This window comes from Ovis aries, chromosome 24 (assembly GCF_016772045.2).
Source record: "Ovis aries strain OAR_USU_Benz2616 breed Rambouillet chromosome 24, ARS-UI_Ramb_v3.0, whole genome shotgun sequence".
Taxonomy (NCBI): domain Eukaryota; kingdom Metazoa; phylum Chordata; class Mammalia; order Artiodactyla; family Bovidae; genus Ovis; species Ovis aries.
In genome coordinates this window covers 14,294,749-14,314,258 of record NC_056077.1, presented here as the reverse complement: position 1 = coordinate 14,314,258, position 19,510 = coordinate 14,294,749, and the positions used below count along the sequence as shown (strand labels likewise).

General features: G+C 43.3%; 1 protein-coding gene and 1 long non-coding RNA gene across 3 annotated transcripts in view; one reads left to right on the top strand and one right to left on the bottom strand.

Annotated features, from left to right (window-relative positions):
• Positions 1 to 8,402: 8,402 nt before the first annotated feature.
• Positions 8,403 to 17,813, bottom strand: LOC121817833 (uncharacterized). The gene is made up of 3 exons (XR_006057890.2): positions 17,767 to 17,813; positions 16,371 to 16,584; positions 8,403 to 10,721 (listed from the first exon to the last, which is right to left on the bottom strand). It is a non-coding gene; the product is annotated as an uncharacterized LOC121817833 (long non-coding RNA).
• Positions 17,814 to 18,061: 248 nt separating this feature from the next.
• PDXDC1 (pyridoxal dependent decarboxylase domain containing 1) overlaps positions 18,062 to 19,510 on the top strand; it is a 54,807-nt gene continuing 53,358 nt past the window's right edge. For both annotated transcript variants that reach the window (XM_004020787.6, XM_042240056.2), the window contains exon 1: positions 18,062 to 18,167. In XM_004020787.6, the coding sequence (XP_004020836.3) occupies positions 18,144 to 18,167 (24 nt within the window). In that variant the 5' untranslated portion in view covers positions 18,062 to 18,143. The remainder of the gene's footprint in view (positions 18,168 to 19,510) is intronic.

Here is a 19,510-nt window from a genome sequence, read left to right as displayed (position 1 = left end):
GGGCGGAGGTTATATGCAGAAACAGCACAGTGGCCTGACTAGCATCATCTTGGTTGCTTTAGGTACAGTTAATCATCAGTTTCAGGGTGCACTTGTTCCCATTACTTTTTGGCCAGCTCTCAGAATTGTGCAGCTCAAGTCCTGGGTACAGTCTGGTCATCACGTAGTTACCTTCTCCACCTGGTGTTCTCATATCTATAAGACAGCTCACAGGATATGGCTCAGAATATTATCTATAGCCCTTGAGAAAGAACTGAAGGTCCTTGATGATACTTAATGACAACATTGTTATTACTTAGTCTCCTTTGACTGTTTTGTTTCAGCATTTCTCACTTCTCGGATTAAACTTGTTCTTTGATTCAAGTTTTCTACAGGCAAAAGGCGGACAGAAGACATGGTGAGGGGCAAGGATCATAGAGTCCTGCTCTGTTTCACTACATAAATGTCCACAGGAGAGAAAGAATGGGTTCTCTAGTTGAAAAAGTTCCAGAGAGGTTAGAAGGAAGAAAATACAAGCCTAGTTCCAACCGGAGCCTTAATTTCTCCTCTTAGCAGCAATGATATGAAGCAATCCCATCATGAAATCGTTGCATGTCAGCTCTAATGTGGAAAAACCACACCTAAGAAATCTGTTTCGGACTTCCCTGGTGGTCCAGGGGTTAAGAATCCGCCTACCAATGCAGGGGATGTGGGTTCAATACCTGGTCTGGGAAAATTCCACATGCCTCGGGGCAACTAAGCCCAGTGCTCCACAACTACTGAGCCCATGCACTGCAACTACTGAAACCCATGCATTCTAAAGTCTATGCCCCACAACAAGAGAGGCCACTGCAATGAGAAGCCTGTGTACCGCAAAGGAGAGTTGCCCCTGCTTGCCGCAACTAGAGAAACCCCATATGCAGCAACGAAGACCCAAAACGGCCGAAAATAAATAATTTCATATATGCATAAAAAGAATTCCGTTTCTATGACCTAGGCAACTCTTACTCCCTTGACACTGGCACCAGTTATCTGAAAGTGCTGGGTTCCATACGATCGTTTTCAGACCTTCTTAACGTTGTTGTATGGATGGATATGAGAGTTGGACTATAAAGAAAACTGAGTGCCTAAGAATTGATGCTTTTGAACTGTGGTGTTGGAGAAGACTCTTGAGAGTCCCCTGGACTGCAAGGAGATCCAGCCAGTCCATTCTAAAGGAAATCAATCCTGAATATTCATTGGAAGGGTGGATGCTGAAGCTGAAGCTCCAATACTTTGGCCACCTCATGCGAAGAACTGACTCATTTGAAAAGACCCTGATGCTGGGAAAGACTGAAGGCAGGAGGAGAATAGAGGATGAGATGGTTGGATGACATCACCAACTCAATGGACACGAGTTTGAGTAAACTCCAGGAGTTGGTGATGGACAGGGAGGCCTAGTGTGCTGCAGCCCGTAGGGTTGCAAAGAGTCGGACACGACTGAGTGACTGAACTGAACGCTGTTGTTGTTGTTGTTCAGGTGCTCAGTCGTGTCTAACTCTTTTGCATCCCCATGGATGGCAGCCTGCCAGGCTCCTCTGTCCATCGACTTCTCCACACAAGAATACTAGAGTGGGTTGCCATTTCCTTCTCCAGGGAATCATCCTGACCCAGGAATCGAACCCATGTCTCCTGCATTGGCAGGGGGATTCTTTACCACTGAGCCACCAGGGAAGCTGGTGGCTTAGTTTGGGCTGGAAGTAAAACAAAGTGCTAAGGTGAGAGTTGTATCCATCCCTTGCTCTTGTTGAGAAGTTTGGAATAGTTTCCACTTTCCATCCTGCCCTCAAGAGAATATGAAAATGGGGCCATGGATTTCTTAATAGGGATGGTGGACATCAGAGAGTTCACCTGAGACTTGGTACTTTGTGCTATCTGAAAGAAATATTTGAAATAGAGGGTTTCTCTGGCACAGGAACTGTTTTCACCAGCTTTGTTTTCAGTGACTATTCTGCCCACATTGGTGTGGAATAATAGGGCAGCCAATTAAATTTATATCATTAATTTTTCATTTTTAAGCTTTGGAGAAAGAAATACCTTTTTAGTTCTCCTAAAATATGTCAAGAAGAGATTTTTAAAAATCTGAAATTATGAAAAATCTAACACTAGAGGCAGCTTTAATGATAGTGCATATTCAAATATGCAATTAAGAATTTCCATATAAAAGGTAGAAATCATTTCAGAGAGTTCTCTTCTCCAATTATGCTTTTTTTGAACCTCTGAAACTTCAATTACTTTCAAAAAAAGGTATGACTCTACTAATATGTGAAAGAAATAATTAATTGGTGGAATAATGGTTTAAAGATGATGTTAGTGTTCTGAATGATCCAATCAGGAGAGAGAAACCACACTGTAATTAGAACAGGGCAAGTTTGATACAGTCGATTTTTATTACTCGAATTAGTTATAGTCTATAAAGTTGCTATAAGCACTAAACCAGTGAATGCTAACCCTTCCTCCTAGAGGAATTACAGGGTTAGGTTCCTTTCAGCCTCTGGTCACATTTCATCAATTGATCAATACAAAGCCTTGCTTTGTATTGCTTTGTGTTTCTGCTGAAACACAAAGGACACTTTATTGAATATGCATTGTGGATGTGTTAACACTGAACTCTCAACCCAACAGCTTTATAACTCCTGCCTGAACAAAACTAGGTATTCTCTACAGAGGGCACATCACGGCCTTTTTGCATTTAGCAATACTAGACAGCACTGTAGAAGTAAGCTCAGCCATTTAAAACCGTGAAATTCCTAACAAAAAGCATAAAAATGCAGGAATCACTGTGAAAAGGACACTTGCAGTAGGAGAGACGACAAAAAGGTCAAGCATCGCCTTGTTTGACTGTAGCTGGGAACATGCAAGTTAGAAGATTCAAAGCTTTTGCTTCTCTGAGCACGTGCATGTCTTCAAATGATAGCAAAAGCATTAAGAGTATTGGTTGTGGGGCTTCCAAACAAATTTTAGCAAGTAGGTGAATTTGCAAATATAGAATCACCAAATAATGACTATCGACTGTATAAAGAATTGTTAATGGTAAATTCAAATGATGAGGGATTGAATACAAGAGAACCCTAAAGAATACAGAAATAGCAGATATAAGGACCAGCCACTACTCCTAGGGCTGAGATAAAACACCCAAGAAGAACCCTCCCTACCCTTTAGGGCTGAAATCCTGATCTTATTGGGAGGGCACATGGCAGATAAGTCAGCTGCTCTAAGGACCTGCCAGCCAGTGGAATTTGCTGGAGATCTGCCTTCTAGGGTAAACTGTTGTGGGACCTCACTGGAGGTTTGTTGTTTAGCTGCTTTGTCTGAATCTTTGCAACCCCATGGACTGTAGACTGCCAGGTTCCTCTGTCCACGGAATTTTCCAGGCGAGAATATTGGAGTGGGTTGCCATTTCCCTTCTCCAGAGGATCTTCCTGACCCAGGGATGGAACCCATGTCTCCTGCATTGCAGGCAGATTCTTTACTATTGAGCCACTAGGAAAACCACCAGAGTGAGCACCAGGGTGTGATACAGTGATTTTCTTGCTACTGCTAATTCACTTCAGTCGTGTCCGACTCTGTGCCGACCCCATAGACGGCAGCCTGTCAGGCTCCTCCATCCCTGGGATTCTCCAGGTAAGAACTCTGGAGTGGGCTGAGCATTAAAAAAAGTTATTTATGTAATTTGGCTGTGCAGCATATGGGATCTTAGTTCCCCAACCAGAGATTAAACCCCACCCCCTTCATTGGATGAGTGGCGTCTTAATCACAGACCTCCAGGGAAGTCCCAATGATATAGTGATTTATAATAAGAAATATTTATTTGCTCTGTGTCCCATTTCTGGCACAGAGCTCCTAAAATGCTTGGATTTTCTGAGCGATAAGAGCAATGGGAGCATCACTTTGTTATAATATTTGGTCTACAGTTTTGTACTCTGCCTGAAATAGCTTCCGAGTCCTCAAACTGAAAGGAGGAGTGTCTAGTTATTTGCAACAAGTTTAAGTGTTAGTCGCTCAGTTGTGCCTGACTCTTTGCAACCCTATGGACTACAGCCCACCAGGCTCCTCTGTCCATGAGATTTTCCAGGCAAGGATACTGGCATGGGTTGCCATTTCCTTGCAACAAGCCCCTTTCAACTACAACTGAGTTTATGTTAATGAGGCAACTTTTGGGCTGCCTTTAAGGCCAGACTTGTTACCAGGGGAAACCAACTGCGACATCAGAGGGTTGGGACTTTTAGTCCTGCTCCCACCTCCAGGGAGGGGGGCTGAGGACTGGAGATTGAAGCAATCACCAGTGATTTAATCACCTGTGCCTTTGTAATGATGCTTCCATAAACCCCCGAGAGGATGGGATTCAGAGAGCTTTTGGGTTGGTGGACATGTGGCCATCTAGGGAAGAGGGTCTCCCCTCCCAGGGCATGGAAGCTTCAAGCTCCATCCCACATACCCTGCCCTATGAACCTTTTCCATCTGGCTATTCCTGAGCTATGACAAACCTAGATGGCATATTAGAAAGCAGAGACATTACTTTGCCGACCAAGGTCCATCTACTCAAAGCTATGGTTTTTCCAGTAGTCATGTATGGATGTGAGAGTTGGACCATAAAGAAAGCTGAGCACTGAAGAATTGATGCTTTTGAACTGTGGTGTTGGAGAAGACTCTTGAGAGTCCCTTGGACAGTAAGGAGATCCAACCAGTCAATCCTAAAGGAAATCCACCCTGAATATTCATCGGAAGGACTGATGCTGAAGCTGAAGCTCCAATCCTTTGTCCACCTGCCGCAAAGAACTGACTCATTGGAAAAGACCCTGACGCTGGGCAAAACTGAAGGCAGGTGGAGAAGGGGATGACAGGGGATAAGATGGTTGGATGACATCACCGACTCGGTGGACATGAATTTGAGTAGGCTCCAGGAATTGGTGTGGACAGGGAAGCCTGACATGTTGCAGTCCATGGGGTCGCAAAGAGTTGGATGTGACTGAGCGACTGAACTGAACTGATTCCTGAATTATATACTTTTATAATAAACTGGTAACCTAGTAAGTAAAATGTTTCTCTGAGTTCTATAAGTCACTCTAGCAAATTAATCAGATCCAAGGAGGAGGTTGTGAGAAATTCCGATTTATATCCGGTTGGTCAGGAACATAGGGAAACAATCTGCATTCGTGGTTGGCGTCTGAAGTGGGAGGAAGTCTTGTGGGACTGAGGCCTTAACCTACGGGATCTGATACTTGAAAGGTAGTGTCAGAATTAAATTATTGGACATCACACCCAGCTGATGTCACAGAACCGCTAGGTGAGTGGCAAACCCTTACATCTGGTAGAAGTGGAGTCGTGTTGTATCAACAGTAAAGTGTCAAGAGTAGAGGAGACATAGGAGTGAGTTTTTCCCTACATCTAAGGAAACCTGCTCCTAGCATTAGAGAGGCCACCAGTTAAGAACCTAGAAGCAAAACTCTTTCCTCTTGTAATGTCTTTCCAGCGCCCTCTACTGACAAAATGTAACATAACATTGTGCCAAGCTGTCAAAGGAGACATATTTGTAAAGGGCCCAGATCCATCTTTGCAAACCAGGCAAAAGGAATGGATTTGGAGCAAGGAGATTATAAATTAACAAATAGCACAAATATCTGGGCTTCCCTCATAGCTCAGTGGGTAAGGAATCTGCCTTCAATGCAGGAGACCAGGGTTTGATTCCTGGGTCGGAAAGATCCTCTGGAGAAGGAAATGGCAACCCAATCCTGTAGTCTTGCCTGGAGAATTCCATGGACAGAGGAGCCTGGCGGGCTACAGTCCATGAGAACGAAACAGTCGGACACAACTTAGCGACTAAACCACCACCACCACCACAAGTACTATTTAATGTTCTCCTTTTAAGTGACTCTACATGTGTGGAAAACAAATCAAATTAAGAAAATTAACATTCTACAGCTAAGCAGTTTCCAATTTTAATTAATTTTAATAACCTTTTCCATGTATTCATATGTTGCTGCTATTGTTTAGTTGCTAAGTCGTGTCCAAGTCTTTTTCAACCCCAAGGATTGTAGACCACAAGGCTCCTTTGTCCATGGGATTTCCCAGGCAAGAATCCTGGAGTGGGTTGCCATTTCCTTCTCCCTGGGGATCTGCACAACCCAGGGATCAAACCCACATCTCTTACGTCTCCTGCATTGGCAAGTGGTTTTTTTTACCACTGAGCCACCAGGGAACCCCATGTATTCACATACTTTTCCTTAAAAAAATAGGTTTATAATATACATGATATTTTCTTAGATATCTTTTTGAGGCAACATATCATCTCTCCATGTCAATAAGTAGGTTATCTACATCATTGTTTGGAAAGGTGTGTTTCGACCAAGTTTACCATAATGACCAATTTTTCATTATATTATGGAACATATAGATTGCTTAAAATACTTCATCATTATAAACAATGCTGATATGACATTCTTATAGCTAAACCTTTAACTTAATGATTTTTTAGTTTAAATTTCTGGGAGCAGAATTTGGGGAACAAAAGATATGTATATTTTAGGTTTTTCTGTTGTTATTACTGAATTGCAAACTGCACTCAGTTGAATGTAACTGAAATCTATAAAAGGTGTCATAACAATTTGAAATTCAAGCAGCAATGCATGAGATTATTTCTTCTACTCTAAGTAACAGCAGATTAACATTATTAGCAAAAAAAAACCCCAGTTAGTTTGACAGGCAAAAATCTCACTTGATTTTTGCACTTTTTAATCACTAGTAATGTTGATACCTTTTCATGTGTATCAACATCTACACATGTTTTTCTTTTTTTATATTGTCTGTTAATGTCGTTGTTCATTATTCTTTTGGGGTATACAACGAAAGAGTCGGACATGACTTAGTGACTGAACAACAATAACAAATGTTAGAGAAGACCGAATTCTTTCATAAAATATAAATCTGAGACACATGAAAGGTAAAATTACCATTTTATACTATTTCACCTTTTTACAATGTCACCTAAAATTTCAATATACTCGAAAATCCTGCTTAGAACATCTTAAACAAAAAGAAAAGAACATCTTAAATGTTCTTTTAACGTAGTTTAAAATCTTAGTAAAGGGACTTCCCTGGTAGTCCAGTGGCTAAAATTCCATGCTCCCAAATGCACAGGCTTAATCCCTTGGACTGCAAGGAGATCCAACCAGTCCATTCTGAAGGAGATCAACCCTGGGTGTTCTTTGGAAGGAATGATGCTATAGCTGAAACTCGAGTACTTTGGCCACCTCATGCGAAGAGTTGATTCATTGGAAAAGACTCTGATGCTGGGAGGGATTGGGGGCAGGAAGAGAAGGGAATGACAGGATGAGATGGCTGGATGGCACCACCGACTCGATGGACATGAGTCTGAGTAAACTCCGGGAGTTGGTGATGGAGAGGGAGGCCTGGCGTGCTGCAGTTCATGGGGTTGCAAAGAGTCAGACACGACTGAGCAACTGAACTGAACTGAACTGAATCTCTTTTAAGGACTTCCTGGTGGTACAGTGGATAAGAATCTACCCACCAATGCAGGGGACACGGGTTTGATCCCTGGTCTAGGAAGATTCCAGATGCCCCAGAACAACTACACCCGTGCTCCACAACTACAAAGCCCAAGAGCTGCAACAACTGAAGCCCCTGTGCCTGCAACCTGTGCTCCACAAGAGAGGCCCCCTTTTGCTACAACTAGAGAAAGCCCACTCACAGCAATGAAGACCAAGTGCAACCAAAAATAAATAAATATATTTTTAAAAATCTCCTTTAATTATTGTATTCCTGATTCCTGGAATACTGCCTGGCATATAGTGGACTCTCAGAAAATATTTGTTGAATCAAGGCATTCAGTAACTACTCATTGAACACCCACTCCATCCTAGACATTGGCCTGCCCAGACTTGGGAGGTAAAAATCGCCACTTGGAAGATGAAGTGTCTTTAAGCTCCAGGGGACAGTGAAAGACAGGGAAGCCTGGCAAGCTGCAGTCCATGGGGTGCAAAGAGTCGGACACAACTTAGAAACTGAGCAATAAATAAACCCATTAAAACCAGATTGAAAATAATGGAAATGTCTAGAAATAAAATCCACACATCATGCCATATAGATTCATCATTCATTCATTCATCCATTCATCACACAACTTTTTTTAGAGCTTACCTGCTAGTCCTTAAGGACAAAATAAGATTAAGACAGACTCCATCTTTACAGAAATTGCATTCGTAGTCTATCAGAGGAGACAGGCATTAAATAACTAATTAATTACAGTTATGCTAAGTACATTGAAGGAGACACATAGGTGCCTGTAAGTACTGATGACATTGCCCAAAGAATGACAGCTGAGACCAAAGAGGTTGAAAAGGGTAATACCACACCTTTCGGCCATGTGAAGGACATACACTTTATTCTAGCAACAAGGAAGGCTTATAAGCAGAGGATCCAGTTTCTCTGTTTAACAGAGAACAGAATTGTTAACAGAGAACTTGTTATTGATGGCAAGTTTGAGTACCTACTGCACGGTGAGGCCACACAAACATCAACTTCAGAGTTTAGATCAGAGCAAAGTCTATTGCAGGGCCAAGCTTGGAGACAGGGGGGCTCATGTCCTCCCTCAAAACCTGAGTTCCCCAAAGGGTTCAGGGAAGCCCCCACCCCTATTCCCCTCACCCCCCTCACCTACCCCATCCACCCCACCCCACCCCATCCAACACCATTCAGCTTGCAGGATCTTAGTTTCCAGATCAAGGATTGAACCCTGGCCCTCAGCAGTGAAAGTGTGGAGTCCTAACCACTAGACCAACAGGAAAATCCCTCAGTAAAGCCTTTTTAAAGGCAAACTGAGGACTTCCCTGGTGGCCCATAGGCTAAGACACCTCACTACCAATGCAGGGGCCCAGGGTTTGATCTCTGGTCAGAGAACTAGATCCTGAATGCCACACTAACGATCCTGCAAGCTGCAAGTAAAAATATTCAGCATGAGGCAAGTGAAAATATTTGGAGTGCTGCAACTAAGACCTAGCACAGCCAAATAAAGAAATATTTTAAAAATACAGAACATTTCTATCACCCTCAAAAGTCCCCTAATACCCCCATACATTCAATTCCCTTTGACCCCTTGTTGTTATTCAGTTGCTCAGTCATGTCTGACTCTTTTGTGACCCATGGACTTAACCCCCCAGGTTCCTCTGTCCATGGGATTTCCCAGGCAAGAATACTGGAGTGAGTTGCCATTTCCTTCTCCAGAGGATATTCCTGATCCAGGGATCAAAGCTGAGTCTCCTGCACTGGCAGGCAGATTCTTTTACCCCTGAGCCGCTGGGGAAACCCTTTGACCCCTGGCCCCAGGCTTTCTGTCATTATAGATGAGTTTGCATTGTCTAGAATTTCATATAAATGAAATCACAAAGGACATATTTAGCATCTGTATTAATTTGGGTTTGGCTTCTTTCACTCAGCTTCATGTTTTTGAGATTCATCTATGGCAGTGATCAGCAAACTCTAGCCTATGGGCCAAATCTTGCCTACTGCCTGTTTATTTAAAGACCCAAGAGCTAAGAATGGCTTTATATTTTCAAACAACTTTAACAAATCAGAATAATTAAATTCAAAATTCAGTGCCTATAAATAAAGTTCTATTGGGACACTGTCATGACTCATTTCTTTATGTATTATCTATGGCTACATTCATGCTACACAGAGTTGAGTAGCTGCAACAGAGACAAATGGTCCACAAAGCCTAAAAACTTTCTGTCTGGCACTTGACAGAAAAGTTTGCTAATCCCTACTTTGTGCTATTCCATATATCAGTGCTTTATTCCTTTTTACTGTTGTATAATATTCTACTCCATTGTATGGCCAAACCACAATTTATTTCTGTTGATGGACATTTGGTGTTTCTCCTTAATATTCTTATTCCATATACCATGTGGTTCTGATGTTTTTTATTCCATTTGATTTTTTTAAAATTGCTAGATATGACCCAGTAAACTGATTTCACAACCCATTAATGAGGTGACTCTCAGTTTGAAAAACAAGATGTTGAGATGTTAAGTGAATAATGGAGAATGAGAATGTATAGAGTAAGAAAAGGACTTTAGGGATGAGTGCTGAGGAGATCCAGTGGTTATATGTTAGGTAGAGGAAGAAGGACTGAGCAAGGGCAGAGAGGAGAGGACAACCAAGAGAGTCTGATACTTTAGGAAGCAAGAAAAGTCTCAGTTGCCAAAGGAGGGTGATTATCTGGATCCGGTGTAGCTGAGACATGAGGTAAAATGGATTGAGAAGATTCTATGGGTGGATGAGATTCGCTTGGGGGAAAGCAGCTGCAACTAGACTGAAAGGAGTTGGCTGGACCTCCCTGGTAGTCCAGTGTTTAAGAATCCACCTGCCAATGCAGGCGACATGCGTTCCATTCCTGGAGCAGGAAGACTCCACACGCTGCAGGGCAAGTAAGCCCGCGGGCCACAACTATCGGGTCCACGCTCTAGAGCCCACAAGCCCCAACAAGAGAAGCCCACGCACTGCGACTAAGGCCCTCACGCAGCAACATAAGACTCCACGCAGCCAAAAACAAACAAACAAACAAACAAACAAACAAACAAGAAACGAAATGAGTTGGTGGTGCTTGTGTCATGAAAACTCAGACCATGACAGTAACTGGAAGGGAAGGGGGTCCGAGGAGAAGTTCTTATTGACGTGCTTCTCGGCTGAAAAAAAAAAAAAAAGCATACAAACGTATGCTAAAGCACACCAAAAGGTTAAGTATAACCTAGATTTTACAGATCAGTAAACCAAACATCATGAGCTTAAGCAACTTGTCCAAGGAGCTTTCACTTGCACAGCTTTAAGACCCCAGACTGACTTGGGTCTAGAATCTGAGCTGTGAAAATATGCTACAGAACTAATCAAGGAAAAGCTGGTCTGGGCATAAGTCAATATTTACACCTTTGATTTAAAAGTCTACCATTGAAAGAATAGTTTGTAATCTTTTACAAGCTTCTAGGGAAGAAAACATGATTATTCACTACCTGAGATTTGTGAACAATAAGACATTAATCTATTTTTATATCAGGTGAGGCTCTGGACATTTGTATGAAGAAAGTCACTACGTATTTGAAATATCAACATAAGGACCTTCTAAAAGTAGATGGAAATCTCACATTGATGGACGTTCTGCAAAGTATCTGGCCTGTACCCTTCGCTGTTGTGAAACACAAAGTCGGAGGAACTATTCTAGAATGCATTATTCTAGACTTCTGCCTTCCTGGACTTTACTGGGACAATTGTCAAGATCTGAATAGAGTTTATTGATTAGAAAATATTGCAGTATCAATGTCAATTTCATAATTTTGGTGCTTGTATTGTGGCTGTGAAGGAGGATGTCCTTCACAAATATACGTCAAATTGTTGAGAAACCAAGGGGAGCATCTGCAACTGACTATGAAATGATTCAGGAAAAAAAAATGTGTGGGTTTATTTAAGAAAGAGAGAACAATGAAGCAAGTATGGTAAAATGTTAACATTTGAGGAATTTGGGTGAAGAGTTTTCAAAAATTCCTTGTACTTTTCTTGTACGTAAGTCTGAAGTTATGTTAAAACAAACATGACAGACTTCCCTGGTGGCCCAGAGGTTAAGAATTCACCTGCCAATGCAGGGGACACAGGTTTGATCCCTGGTCCGGGAAGATCCCACATTTCTCAGGGCAACTAAACTCGGGCGTCACAAGTCCTGAGCCTGAACTCTAGAGCTGAAGAAGTCCTCCAGCAAGCAAGTCCTCACCCGACAACTAGAGTAGCCCCAGTTTGCCGCAACTACAGAAAGCCCACATGCAGCAATGAAGACCCAGTGCAGCCAAAAACTTAAATAAAATTTAAAAATAAAACAAAAACACAAGAATCTTAAAAATGGAAAGTACGGTGACATGAAATCATAGCTTGGATTTATACTCTTGAAAAACCTTCCTCAGATGTAAAAATGTATATGGTATTTTAAAAATTCACAGCTCTTCCACTGAGGTTAGAATTAATATAAGTTAAAGAATCGTGGATCAGCTGGTAAAAGCATCTGCCTGCAATGCAGGAGATCCAGGTTTGATCTCTGCGTCAGGAGATCCCCTGGAGAAGGAAATGGCAACCCATTCCAATACTCTTGCCTGGAAAATTCCATGGATGGAGGAGCCTCGAAGGCTACAGTCCATTGGGTCGCAAAGAGTTGGACATGACTGAGAGACTGGACTACTTACTGCCTTCTAACAACACAAAAAGACAGAAAACCAGACACTGAGTGCCTCTTGGTGAAGAGAACAACACCATCTTTGAATTCTTTTCTGCAGACTTCAAATCTGAATCTGATTAAACGTAGATTCAACAGCCAAGCTGCAGGAAATATACCGAACAGAGGAAAATCCAGACTAAGGAAAATCTGGAACAATAATCTGGTGTCTTCAACAATTAAATTGCAAAGGAGGAAAAATATATAGGAAAACCTGTAGATTAAAAGAGATTAAAGGATACAGATATGAATAGGTGTTTTTTGTTTTTGTTTTTAAAGATGAAGCTAAACTGTAATGGTGAGGGGTGCATCTTTGGGTGATAAAACTGCAAAGAAAATGTAAGTGAATGATTACTATAAATATAGGAAATGGCTATTTTTTCTTGGGAGGGAACTAGGATTGTCTGAGAAAGTGTGATTGTTTATAGGGTGTCTGAGAAGGCTCCTTTCATTGGGGGTGAAGCTTACAGGGTATTAGTCAATGACAATTCACTTCTTTTAAGTTGTTTTCTATATTTTAACAATAAGATTTTTTAAAGAAAAACTTTCTTAGTGAACTTGATGTAACCAACAAAGTAAGTTAGGAATCAAATAGTCTCAGGGTCACCACCTCAAGTCGCCTTTAGGGACTGCATACTTCTCTCTCAAATTTTTAAAGTAGTAAAAATGATTCGAATCTATTTTTTACAGGCAATTTCAGTTCAGTTCAGTTCAGTCACTCAGTCATCTCTGACTCTGCGACCCCATGGATTGCCACATGCTTCCCTGTCCATCACCAATTCCTGGAGCCTACTCAAACTCATGTCCATCAAGTCGCTGGTGCCATCCAACCATCTCTCACCCTCTGTCATCCCCTTCTCCTCCTGCCTTCAATTCCTAGGCCATTCAGGTATGACCTAAATCAAATCCCTTATGAATATATATTGGAAGTGACAAATAGAATCAAGAGATTAGATCTGAAAGACAGAATGCCTAAAGAACTATGGATGGAGGTTTGTAACATGTATAGAAGGCAGTGACCAAAACCATCCCCAAGAAAAGAAAATGCAACAAGGCAAAATGGTTGTCTGAGGAGGCCTCACAAATAGCTGAGAAAAGAAGAGAAGCTAAAGGAAAAGGAGAAAAGGAAAGATATACTCATTGGAATGCAGAGTTCCAAAGAATAACGAGAGATAAGAAAGTCTTCATAAGTGAACAGTGCAAAGAAGTAGAGGAAGACAATAGCATAGAAAAGACTAGAGATCTCTTCGAGAAAATTAGAGATACCAAGGGAATATTTCATGCAAAGATGGGCACAATAAAGGATAGAAACCATATGGACCTAACAGAAGCAGAAGATATTAAGAGGTAACAAGAATACACAGAAGAACTATACAAAAAAGGTCTTAATGACCTGAATAACCATGATGGTGTGATCAGTCACCTAGAGCCAGACACCCTAGAGTATAAAGTCAAGTGGGCCTTAGGAAGCATCACTATGAACAAAGCTAGTGGAGGTGATGGAATTCCAGCTGAGCTTTCAAATCCTAAAAGATGATGCTGTTAAAGTGCTGCACTCAATATGCCAGCAAATTTGGAAAACTTAGCAGCGGCCAAAGGAAAAGATCAGTTTTCATTTCAATCCCAAAGAAGGACAATGCCAAAGAATGTTCAAATTACTATAAAATTGCACTCATTTCATATGCTAGAAAGGTAATGCTCAAGATCCTTCAAGCTAGGCTTCAACCATACGTCAACCGAGAACTTCCAGATATACAAGCTGGTTTTAGAAAAGGCAAAGGAACCAGAGATCAAATTGCCAACATCCGCTGGATCATAGAAAAAGCAAGGGAAATCCAGAGAAACATCTACTTCTGTTTCATGGCCTAGACTAAAGCCTTTGACTGTGTGGTTCACAATATGCTGTGGAAAATTCTTCAAGACACGGGAACACCAGACCATCTTACCTGCCTCCTGAGAAACCTGTATGCAGGTCAAGAAGCAACAGTTGGAACTGGATATGGAACAACAGACTGGTTCCAAATTGGGAAAGGAGTCCGTCAAGACTGTATATTGTCACCCTGATTATTTAACTTATATGCAGAGTACATCATGCAAAATGCCAGGCTGGATGAAGCACAGCTGGAATCAAGATTGCCAGGAGAAATATCAATAACCTCAGATATGCAGATGACACCACCCTAATGGCAGAAAGCAAAGAGAAACTAAAGAGCCTCTTGATGAAGGTGAAAGAGGAGAGTGAAAAAGTTGGCTTAAAACTCAACATTCAGAAAACAAAGATCATGGCATCTGGTCCCATCACTTCATGGGAAATAGATAGGGAAACAGTGGAAACAGTGTCAGACTTTATTTTTTTGGGCTCCAAAATCACTGCAGATGGTGACTGCAGCCATGAAATTAAAAGACGCTTGCTCCTTGGAAGAAAAGCTATGACCAACCTAGACAGTATGTTAAAAAGCAGAGATGTCATTTTTCCAACAAAGGTCCAAAGACAAAGTCTATAGACCAAAGGTCTATGATTTTTGACATAGTCAAAGCTATGGTTTTTCCAGTAGTCATATATGGATGTGAGAGTTGGACCATAAAGAAGGCTAAGCTCTGAAGAACTGATGCTTTCGAAATGTAGTACTGGAGAAGACTCTTGAGAGTCCCTTGGATTGCAATCTTTGGATTGCAAGGAGACCAAACCAGTCAGTCCTAAACAAAATCAACTCTGAATGTTTATTGGAAGGACTGATGCTGAAGCTGAAGCTCCAATACTTTGGACACCTGATGCAAAAAGCCGACTCACTAGAAAAGACCCTGATGCTGGGCAAGACTGAGGGCAGAAGAAGAAGGGGTGACAGAGGATGATATGGTTGGATGGCATCAATGACTCAATGGACATGAGTTTGAGCAACCTCCAGGAGATGGTGAAGGACAGGGAAGTTTGGAGTGCTGCAGTCCATGGGGTCACAAAGAGTCAGACATGACTGAGCAACTGAACAACAACGATGAATAATAAATATATATTCCATATATGAAACTTGGTTGATTTTAAAACTTAAAGACTTAAAAACTACAGTATAATGTATATGTGTTAGTTGCTCAGTCGTTTCTGACTATTTGCAACCCCTTGCAAATAGTCATGGACTTTATTGACAGTCATGGACCTGTCAGGCTCTTCTGTCCATGGAATTCTCCAGGCAATAATACTGGAGTGGGTTGCCATTCCCTTCTCCAGGGGATCTTCCCAACCTAGGGACTGAACCCAGGTCTCCTGTGTTGCAGGCAGATTCTTTACCATCTGAGCCACCAGGGAAGCCCATGTTGTGGGTATGTAAATATTATTCAGGGTATAACAAAAACCCAAAGGGAAAAATAACCACAAACTTCCTTTATTTGGTTTGCTTTTTGTCTATTAATCAGGAAAAGTCTATATCAGAATGTATAAGCTCAGTTTTCCACACAGTGAGTGGTTTCATGTTCTGACTTCCTACAATATTTTTCTCATTGGACCCTCTCTTCATACTAGCCCATAAAATGCTGTATTATAATTTAGCTGTTTATCTATAGGCTAATGGTTTTGTTTTTCCAGGTGTGTGTGTGTGTGTGTGACTTGAGTATAAAATGAAAGCTATGCTTATTCTCTCTAGAAAAATGCACTCGTGCAAAATTTGGAGCATAGTTTCAGGAGTTTCAGACCTCCTCCTAGGTCCCAAAGTAAAAATCTCTGCCTTAGTATTTTCTTAACAGCAGGATCTTGCCTTATTCTTGTATGTCTAGCCCCTGACTGTCCAAGATGGTAGTCAATAAGTATTTGGGTAAATACTGAATGAACCAATTATTCCCACTTTTTCATGTTGAGTTTTAAAGTCTACTTTTAAAATAGATAATGTATCAATAAATTTCACATCTCTATTATTTGTTTTGTAGACTCTACTTTTTAATATAATCCAGATACTTGGAGGTGGCTTTAAAAATTAGGAGTTTTTAATGATATCCAAAGGATGAGGTGTTAAAGGGTGAAATGTATTGAGGTCTGCAACTTTGCAATGTATCAAAACATAAGGTATACTGATGGATAGAAAGATGGATTGCTTACTTAGTCTGTTTGCTTACTTCAGACTGCTTGAGACCGAGGCCAGCCAGGCTCATCTGTCCATGGGATTCTCCAGGCAAGAATACTGGAGTGGGTTGCCATGCTCTCCTCCAGGGGAACTTCCCAACCCAGGGATCACTCCCATCTCCTGTGTCTCCAACACTGCAGGCAGATTCTTTATCACTGAGGCACTGGAGAAGTCCCAGATAGATGGATACTGATGTAAATACAATATTAAAGCAAATATAGGTAAATGTTCACTGCAGAATAGGCATATAGGTGTTCATGGTATAACAACTTTTCTGTTTGATAACACGTTTGAAAAGGAGAGTTGTTTAGCTCAAGCAGAGGTACATTCCACTTTTAACTCTTGCAGAAATCTATCATTTTTTTGTTTGCAGAGCTGTCTAGAGAACCTTAATTGTTCCCACTGTACACTCTAAATCTACACACAAGGCATCTTTTGGTAGAATATAATTTTATTAACATAACTGGCCAATTTATCTGATTCAAGTTAGAGAGCTCAAACAATGTAATTACTACACTGAAATGCGACCCAGTCATTTACACGTTTCAGAAGAGGTGCACAAAAAGAGAGAAAATGAATGTTTCTGTGGTCGTAGTATCATCGGTGTTCTAGTGGTGAATTGTTTATGGACTGCAACAGCAATAGACTAGTTCATTTCAGTTTCTCTCGTTTACAGGGGAAAATAGGACATTTATGTCCTCCCTCATTCCCTGGAAATACCTTATGATTATACAGCAGGGGTGGGAGTGGTTATAGAGGCAGTACGTGTAGCATACAGGCGCTGGGATCCTACCTAGATTGGCACTGTGAAACCGGGATAATGATGATCTCTACATCACAGGGCTGCTGTAGCATAAAATGGAAGAGCAGCCGCTGATCTATTATTATCATTATTATCTAACAAGTCATAATTGTGTCCCGACATGAAGAAAGAGACTGTGCCGGTTGTCTCAGAACGTCTAAAATTCTGCGGGAAGATCTGAGACAAATTCCACAGCTCTGCTGCTAAGTAACTTCAGTCGTGTCCGACTCTGTGAGACCCCATAAACGGCAGCCCACCACAGCTCTGACCAGGGCCTTTTCAGAGCAGCCGGTACTCTCGATGCAGTCCGATACTTGAAACCCGCGGAAGCCCTTAGCACCTAGGAAACCACCGATGCTGCGCCATTCTGTGGCGGAATGGCCTGTTCCATTCCTGAGGGATGTTGATAGTGGGGGAGCTTGGGAGACTAAGCCCGGAAGTGCCGGTGAGTTTACTAGCATCTCCACCATTTTACTACATGACTGATATCTTGTAATTATCACACTTCTACCCTGACGCCCGCGACAGGCTTTTTGAGGAGCGTTTGGAACGGGGCCACAGTCTCTCACCTGGGACCATTTGGGCTAGCCGGCGAGACGGCCAGGAACAGAAGCCTGGAGGGCCCCGCCCCCACGCAACCCCCGCCCCGCCCCCACCCAGCCCCCGCCCTTTCAAGCCGCGCCCCGCCTCCACGCGGGCTCCGCCCCTCCGCGCCGCGCCCCGCCCCACTTCGCCGCGCCCCGCCCCCGCCCCCACCTCTGCACCCCGAGACCCGCATTCCCCTCCCAGCGGCGCTGTTAGGCAGCTCCACCTCATCTCGGCCCTGCCCGCCGCGGGCGCGCTGGACGTCAGCGCTGCCAGCGTGGAAACGGCGGCGGGGCGCGGGAGGCGGAAGTAGCGCCTGGGACTGCCGAGCCTCCTTCTGGCTCCACCGGCCGCCTCAGCCATGGACGCGTCCCTGGAGAAGAAGGTCCGTAGCTTGGGGATGGACGCGGCGCGGCGACCCGAAACCCCCCTCCTCCGGGGCGACTGTTTGCCGCTCGGGAGCTGCCATTGTGACCCGGGAGGGGACCGGGGGCTAACGGGCCCGCCTGAGGTGGTCTGGCTGCGAGGGCGTCCGTCTCGGCCCTCGCGGCTGGGCCCTGGTCACGTCACGGGGCCCGGGGGTCTCTAGGGTCCCCGTGGACCGGGAGGGGTCTTCGGGGCCGGGTTCTATGCGGGGGCTGCGAGCGACCCGGAGCCCAGTCGGGGGCCTCGGGGCCGACCGTGGCGCCTGCCTCCGCTCGGCTCGCCCTCTCGAATGACAGAGCCAGCAGTCTGCGGCCCCAGAAGCGCCTGGAATGAAGCCCCAGTTGTTTCGAAGCCAACTGCAAACCTGTAGGTTGTCTGCGGTCTCCGAGTTTGCTTTCTTTAGCGTGCCTTGGAGTCACCTGGGGCCCTTGGTTAAGGAAAAAATATCCAGATTTTCAGCCTCGAAGTCCGAACCTCAGGGGGGCGAGACTGGGATTTGTGGGTTAAACAAGGTCCCCACGTGATTCTGATGCGGTAGTTTAAAGACCCCTGAGGTCCAGAAAGGGGCGGGGCTTCTGCAGATGGTGACTTTCGTTTGGGGCGATGCTGCTGCCGCGCAACTTTCTGGCTCCCCCTTTTTGTGGCCAAGGGAGACCCTGGGGTCAGTCGGAAAACCACTGGAAGGAGCGTTTTCCTCTGGTCTCCTCTTGGGAGAACAGCAGCGTGGTGTACCTAGCTGACCGCTCTGGCATGTGAAATGGATTCTAATTGTCCCGGATTTAGGGCGGGTAAACGAGAACCAGAGCTTAGGTTTCTTCACGGATCCCTACCTTAAGACCTCGACTTTCTGCCCGCCTCCGGAGTCCTTCCTTGGGAGTCTGCTTGTCCAGACCGGGTTTTTCAGTTATGTGGGATTCAGGAGCGATGGTAGTGTTTTAAGACTGCTTTATTTTAATTTTGAACTGGCAAATATTTGGTCATTTTTTTCAGTGCAGCAGCTGCTATAGATTTATTCACTTGTCACTGGCGAGTTGAAGGGAGTTAACTACAAGTTGAGCCAGAGGTCTTCACATGCGATTTAGCCTACACGTTGGTTATTCCTCATAAATTGGGTGGAAGGAATCAAGAAAGGGCAAAGATAATATGTTTTTATTCCACTGCCTCTGTGGTGAATGTTTCTGCCTAGGAACAGCCTTCCCAGGCTTTTGATGAACACAGTGTCTATCTTTTTTTGGAGTTTTCAGTCTAAATCAGTGTTTCTCAACCACCAGGCAGTTTTTCCCACCCCGGGGGATATTTGGT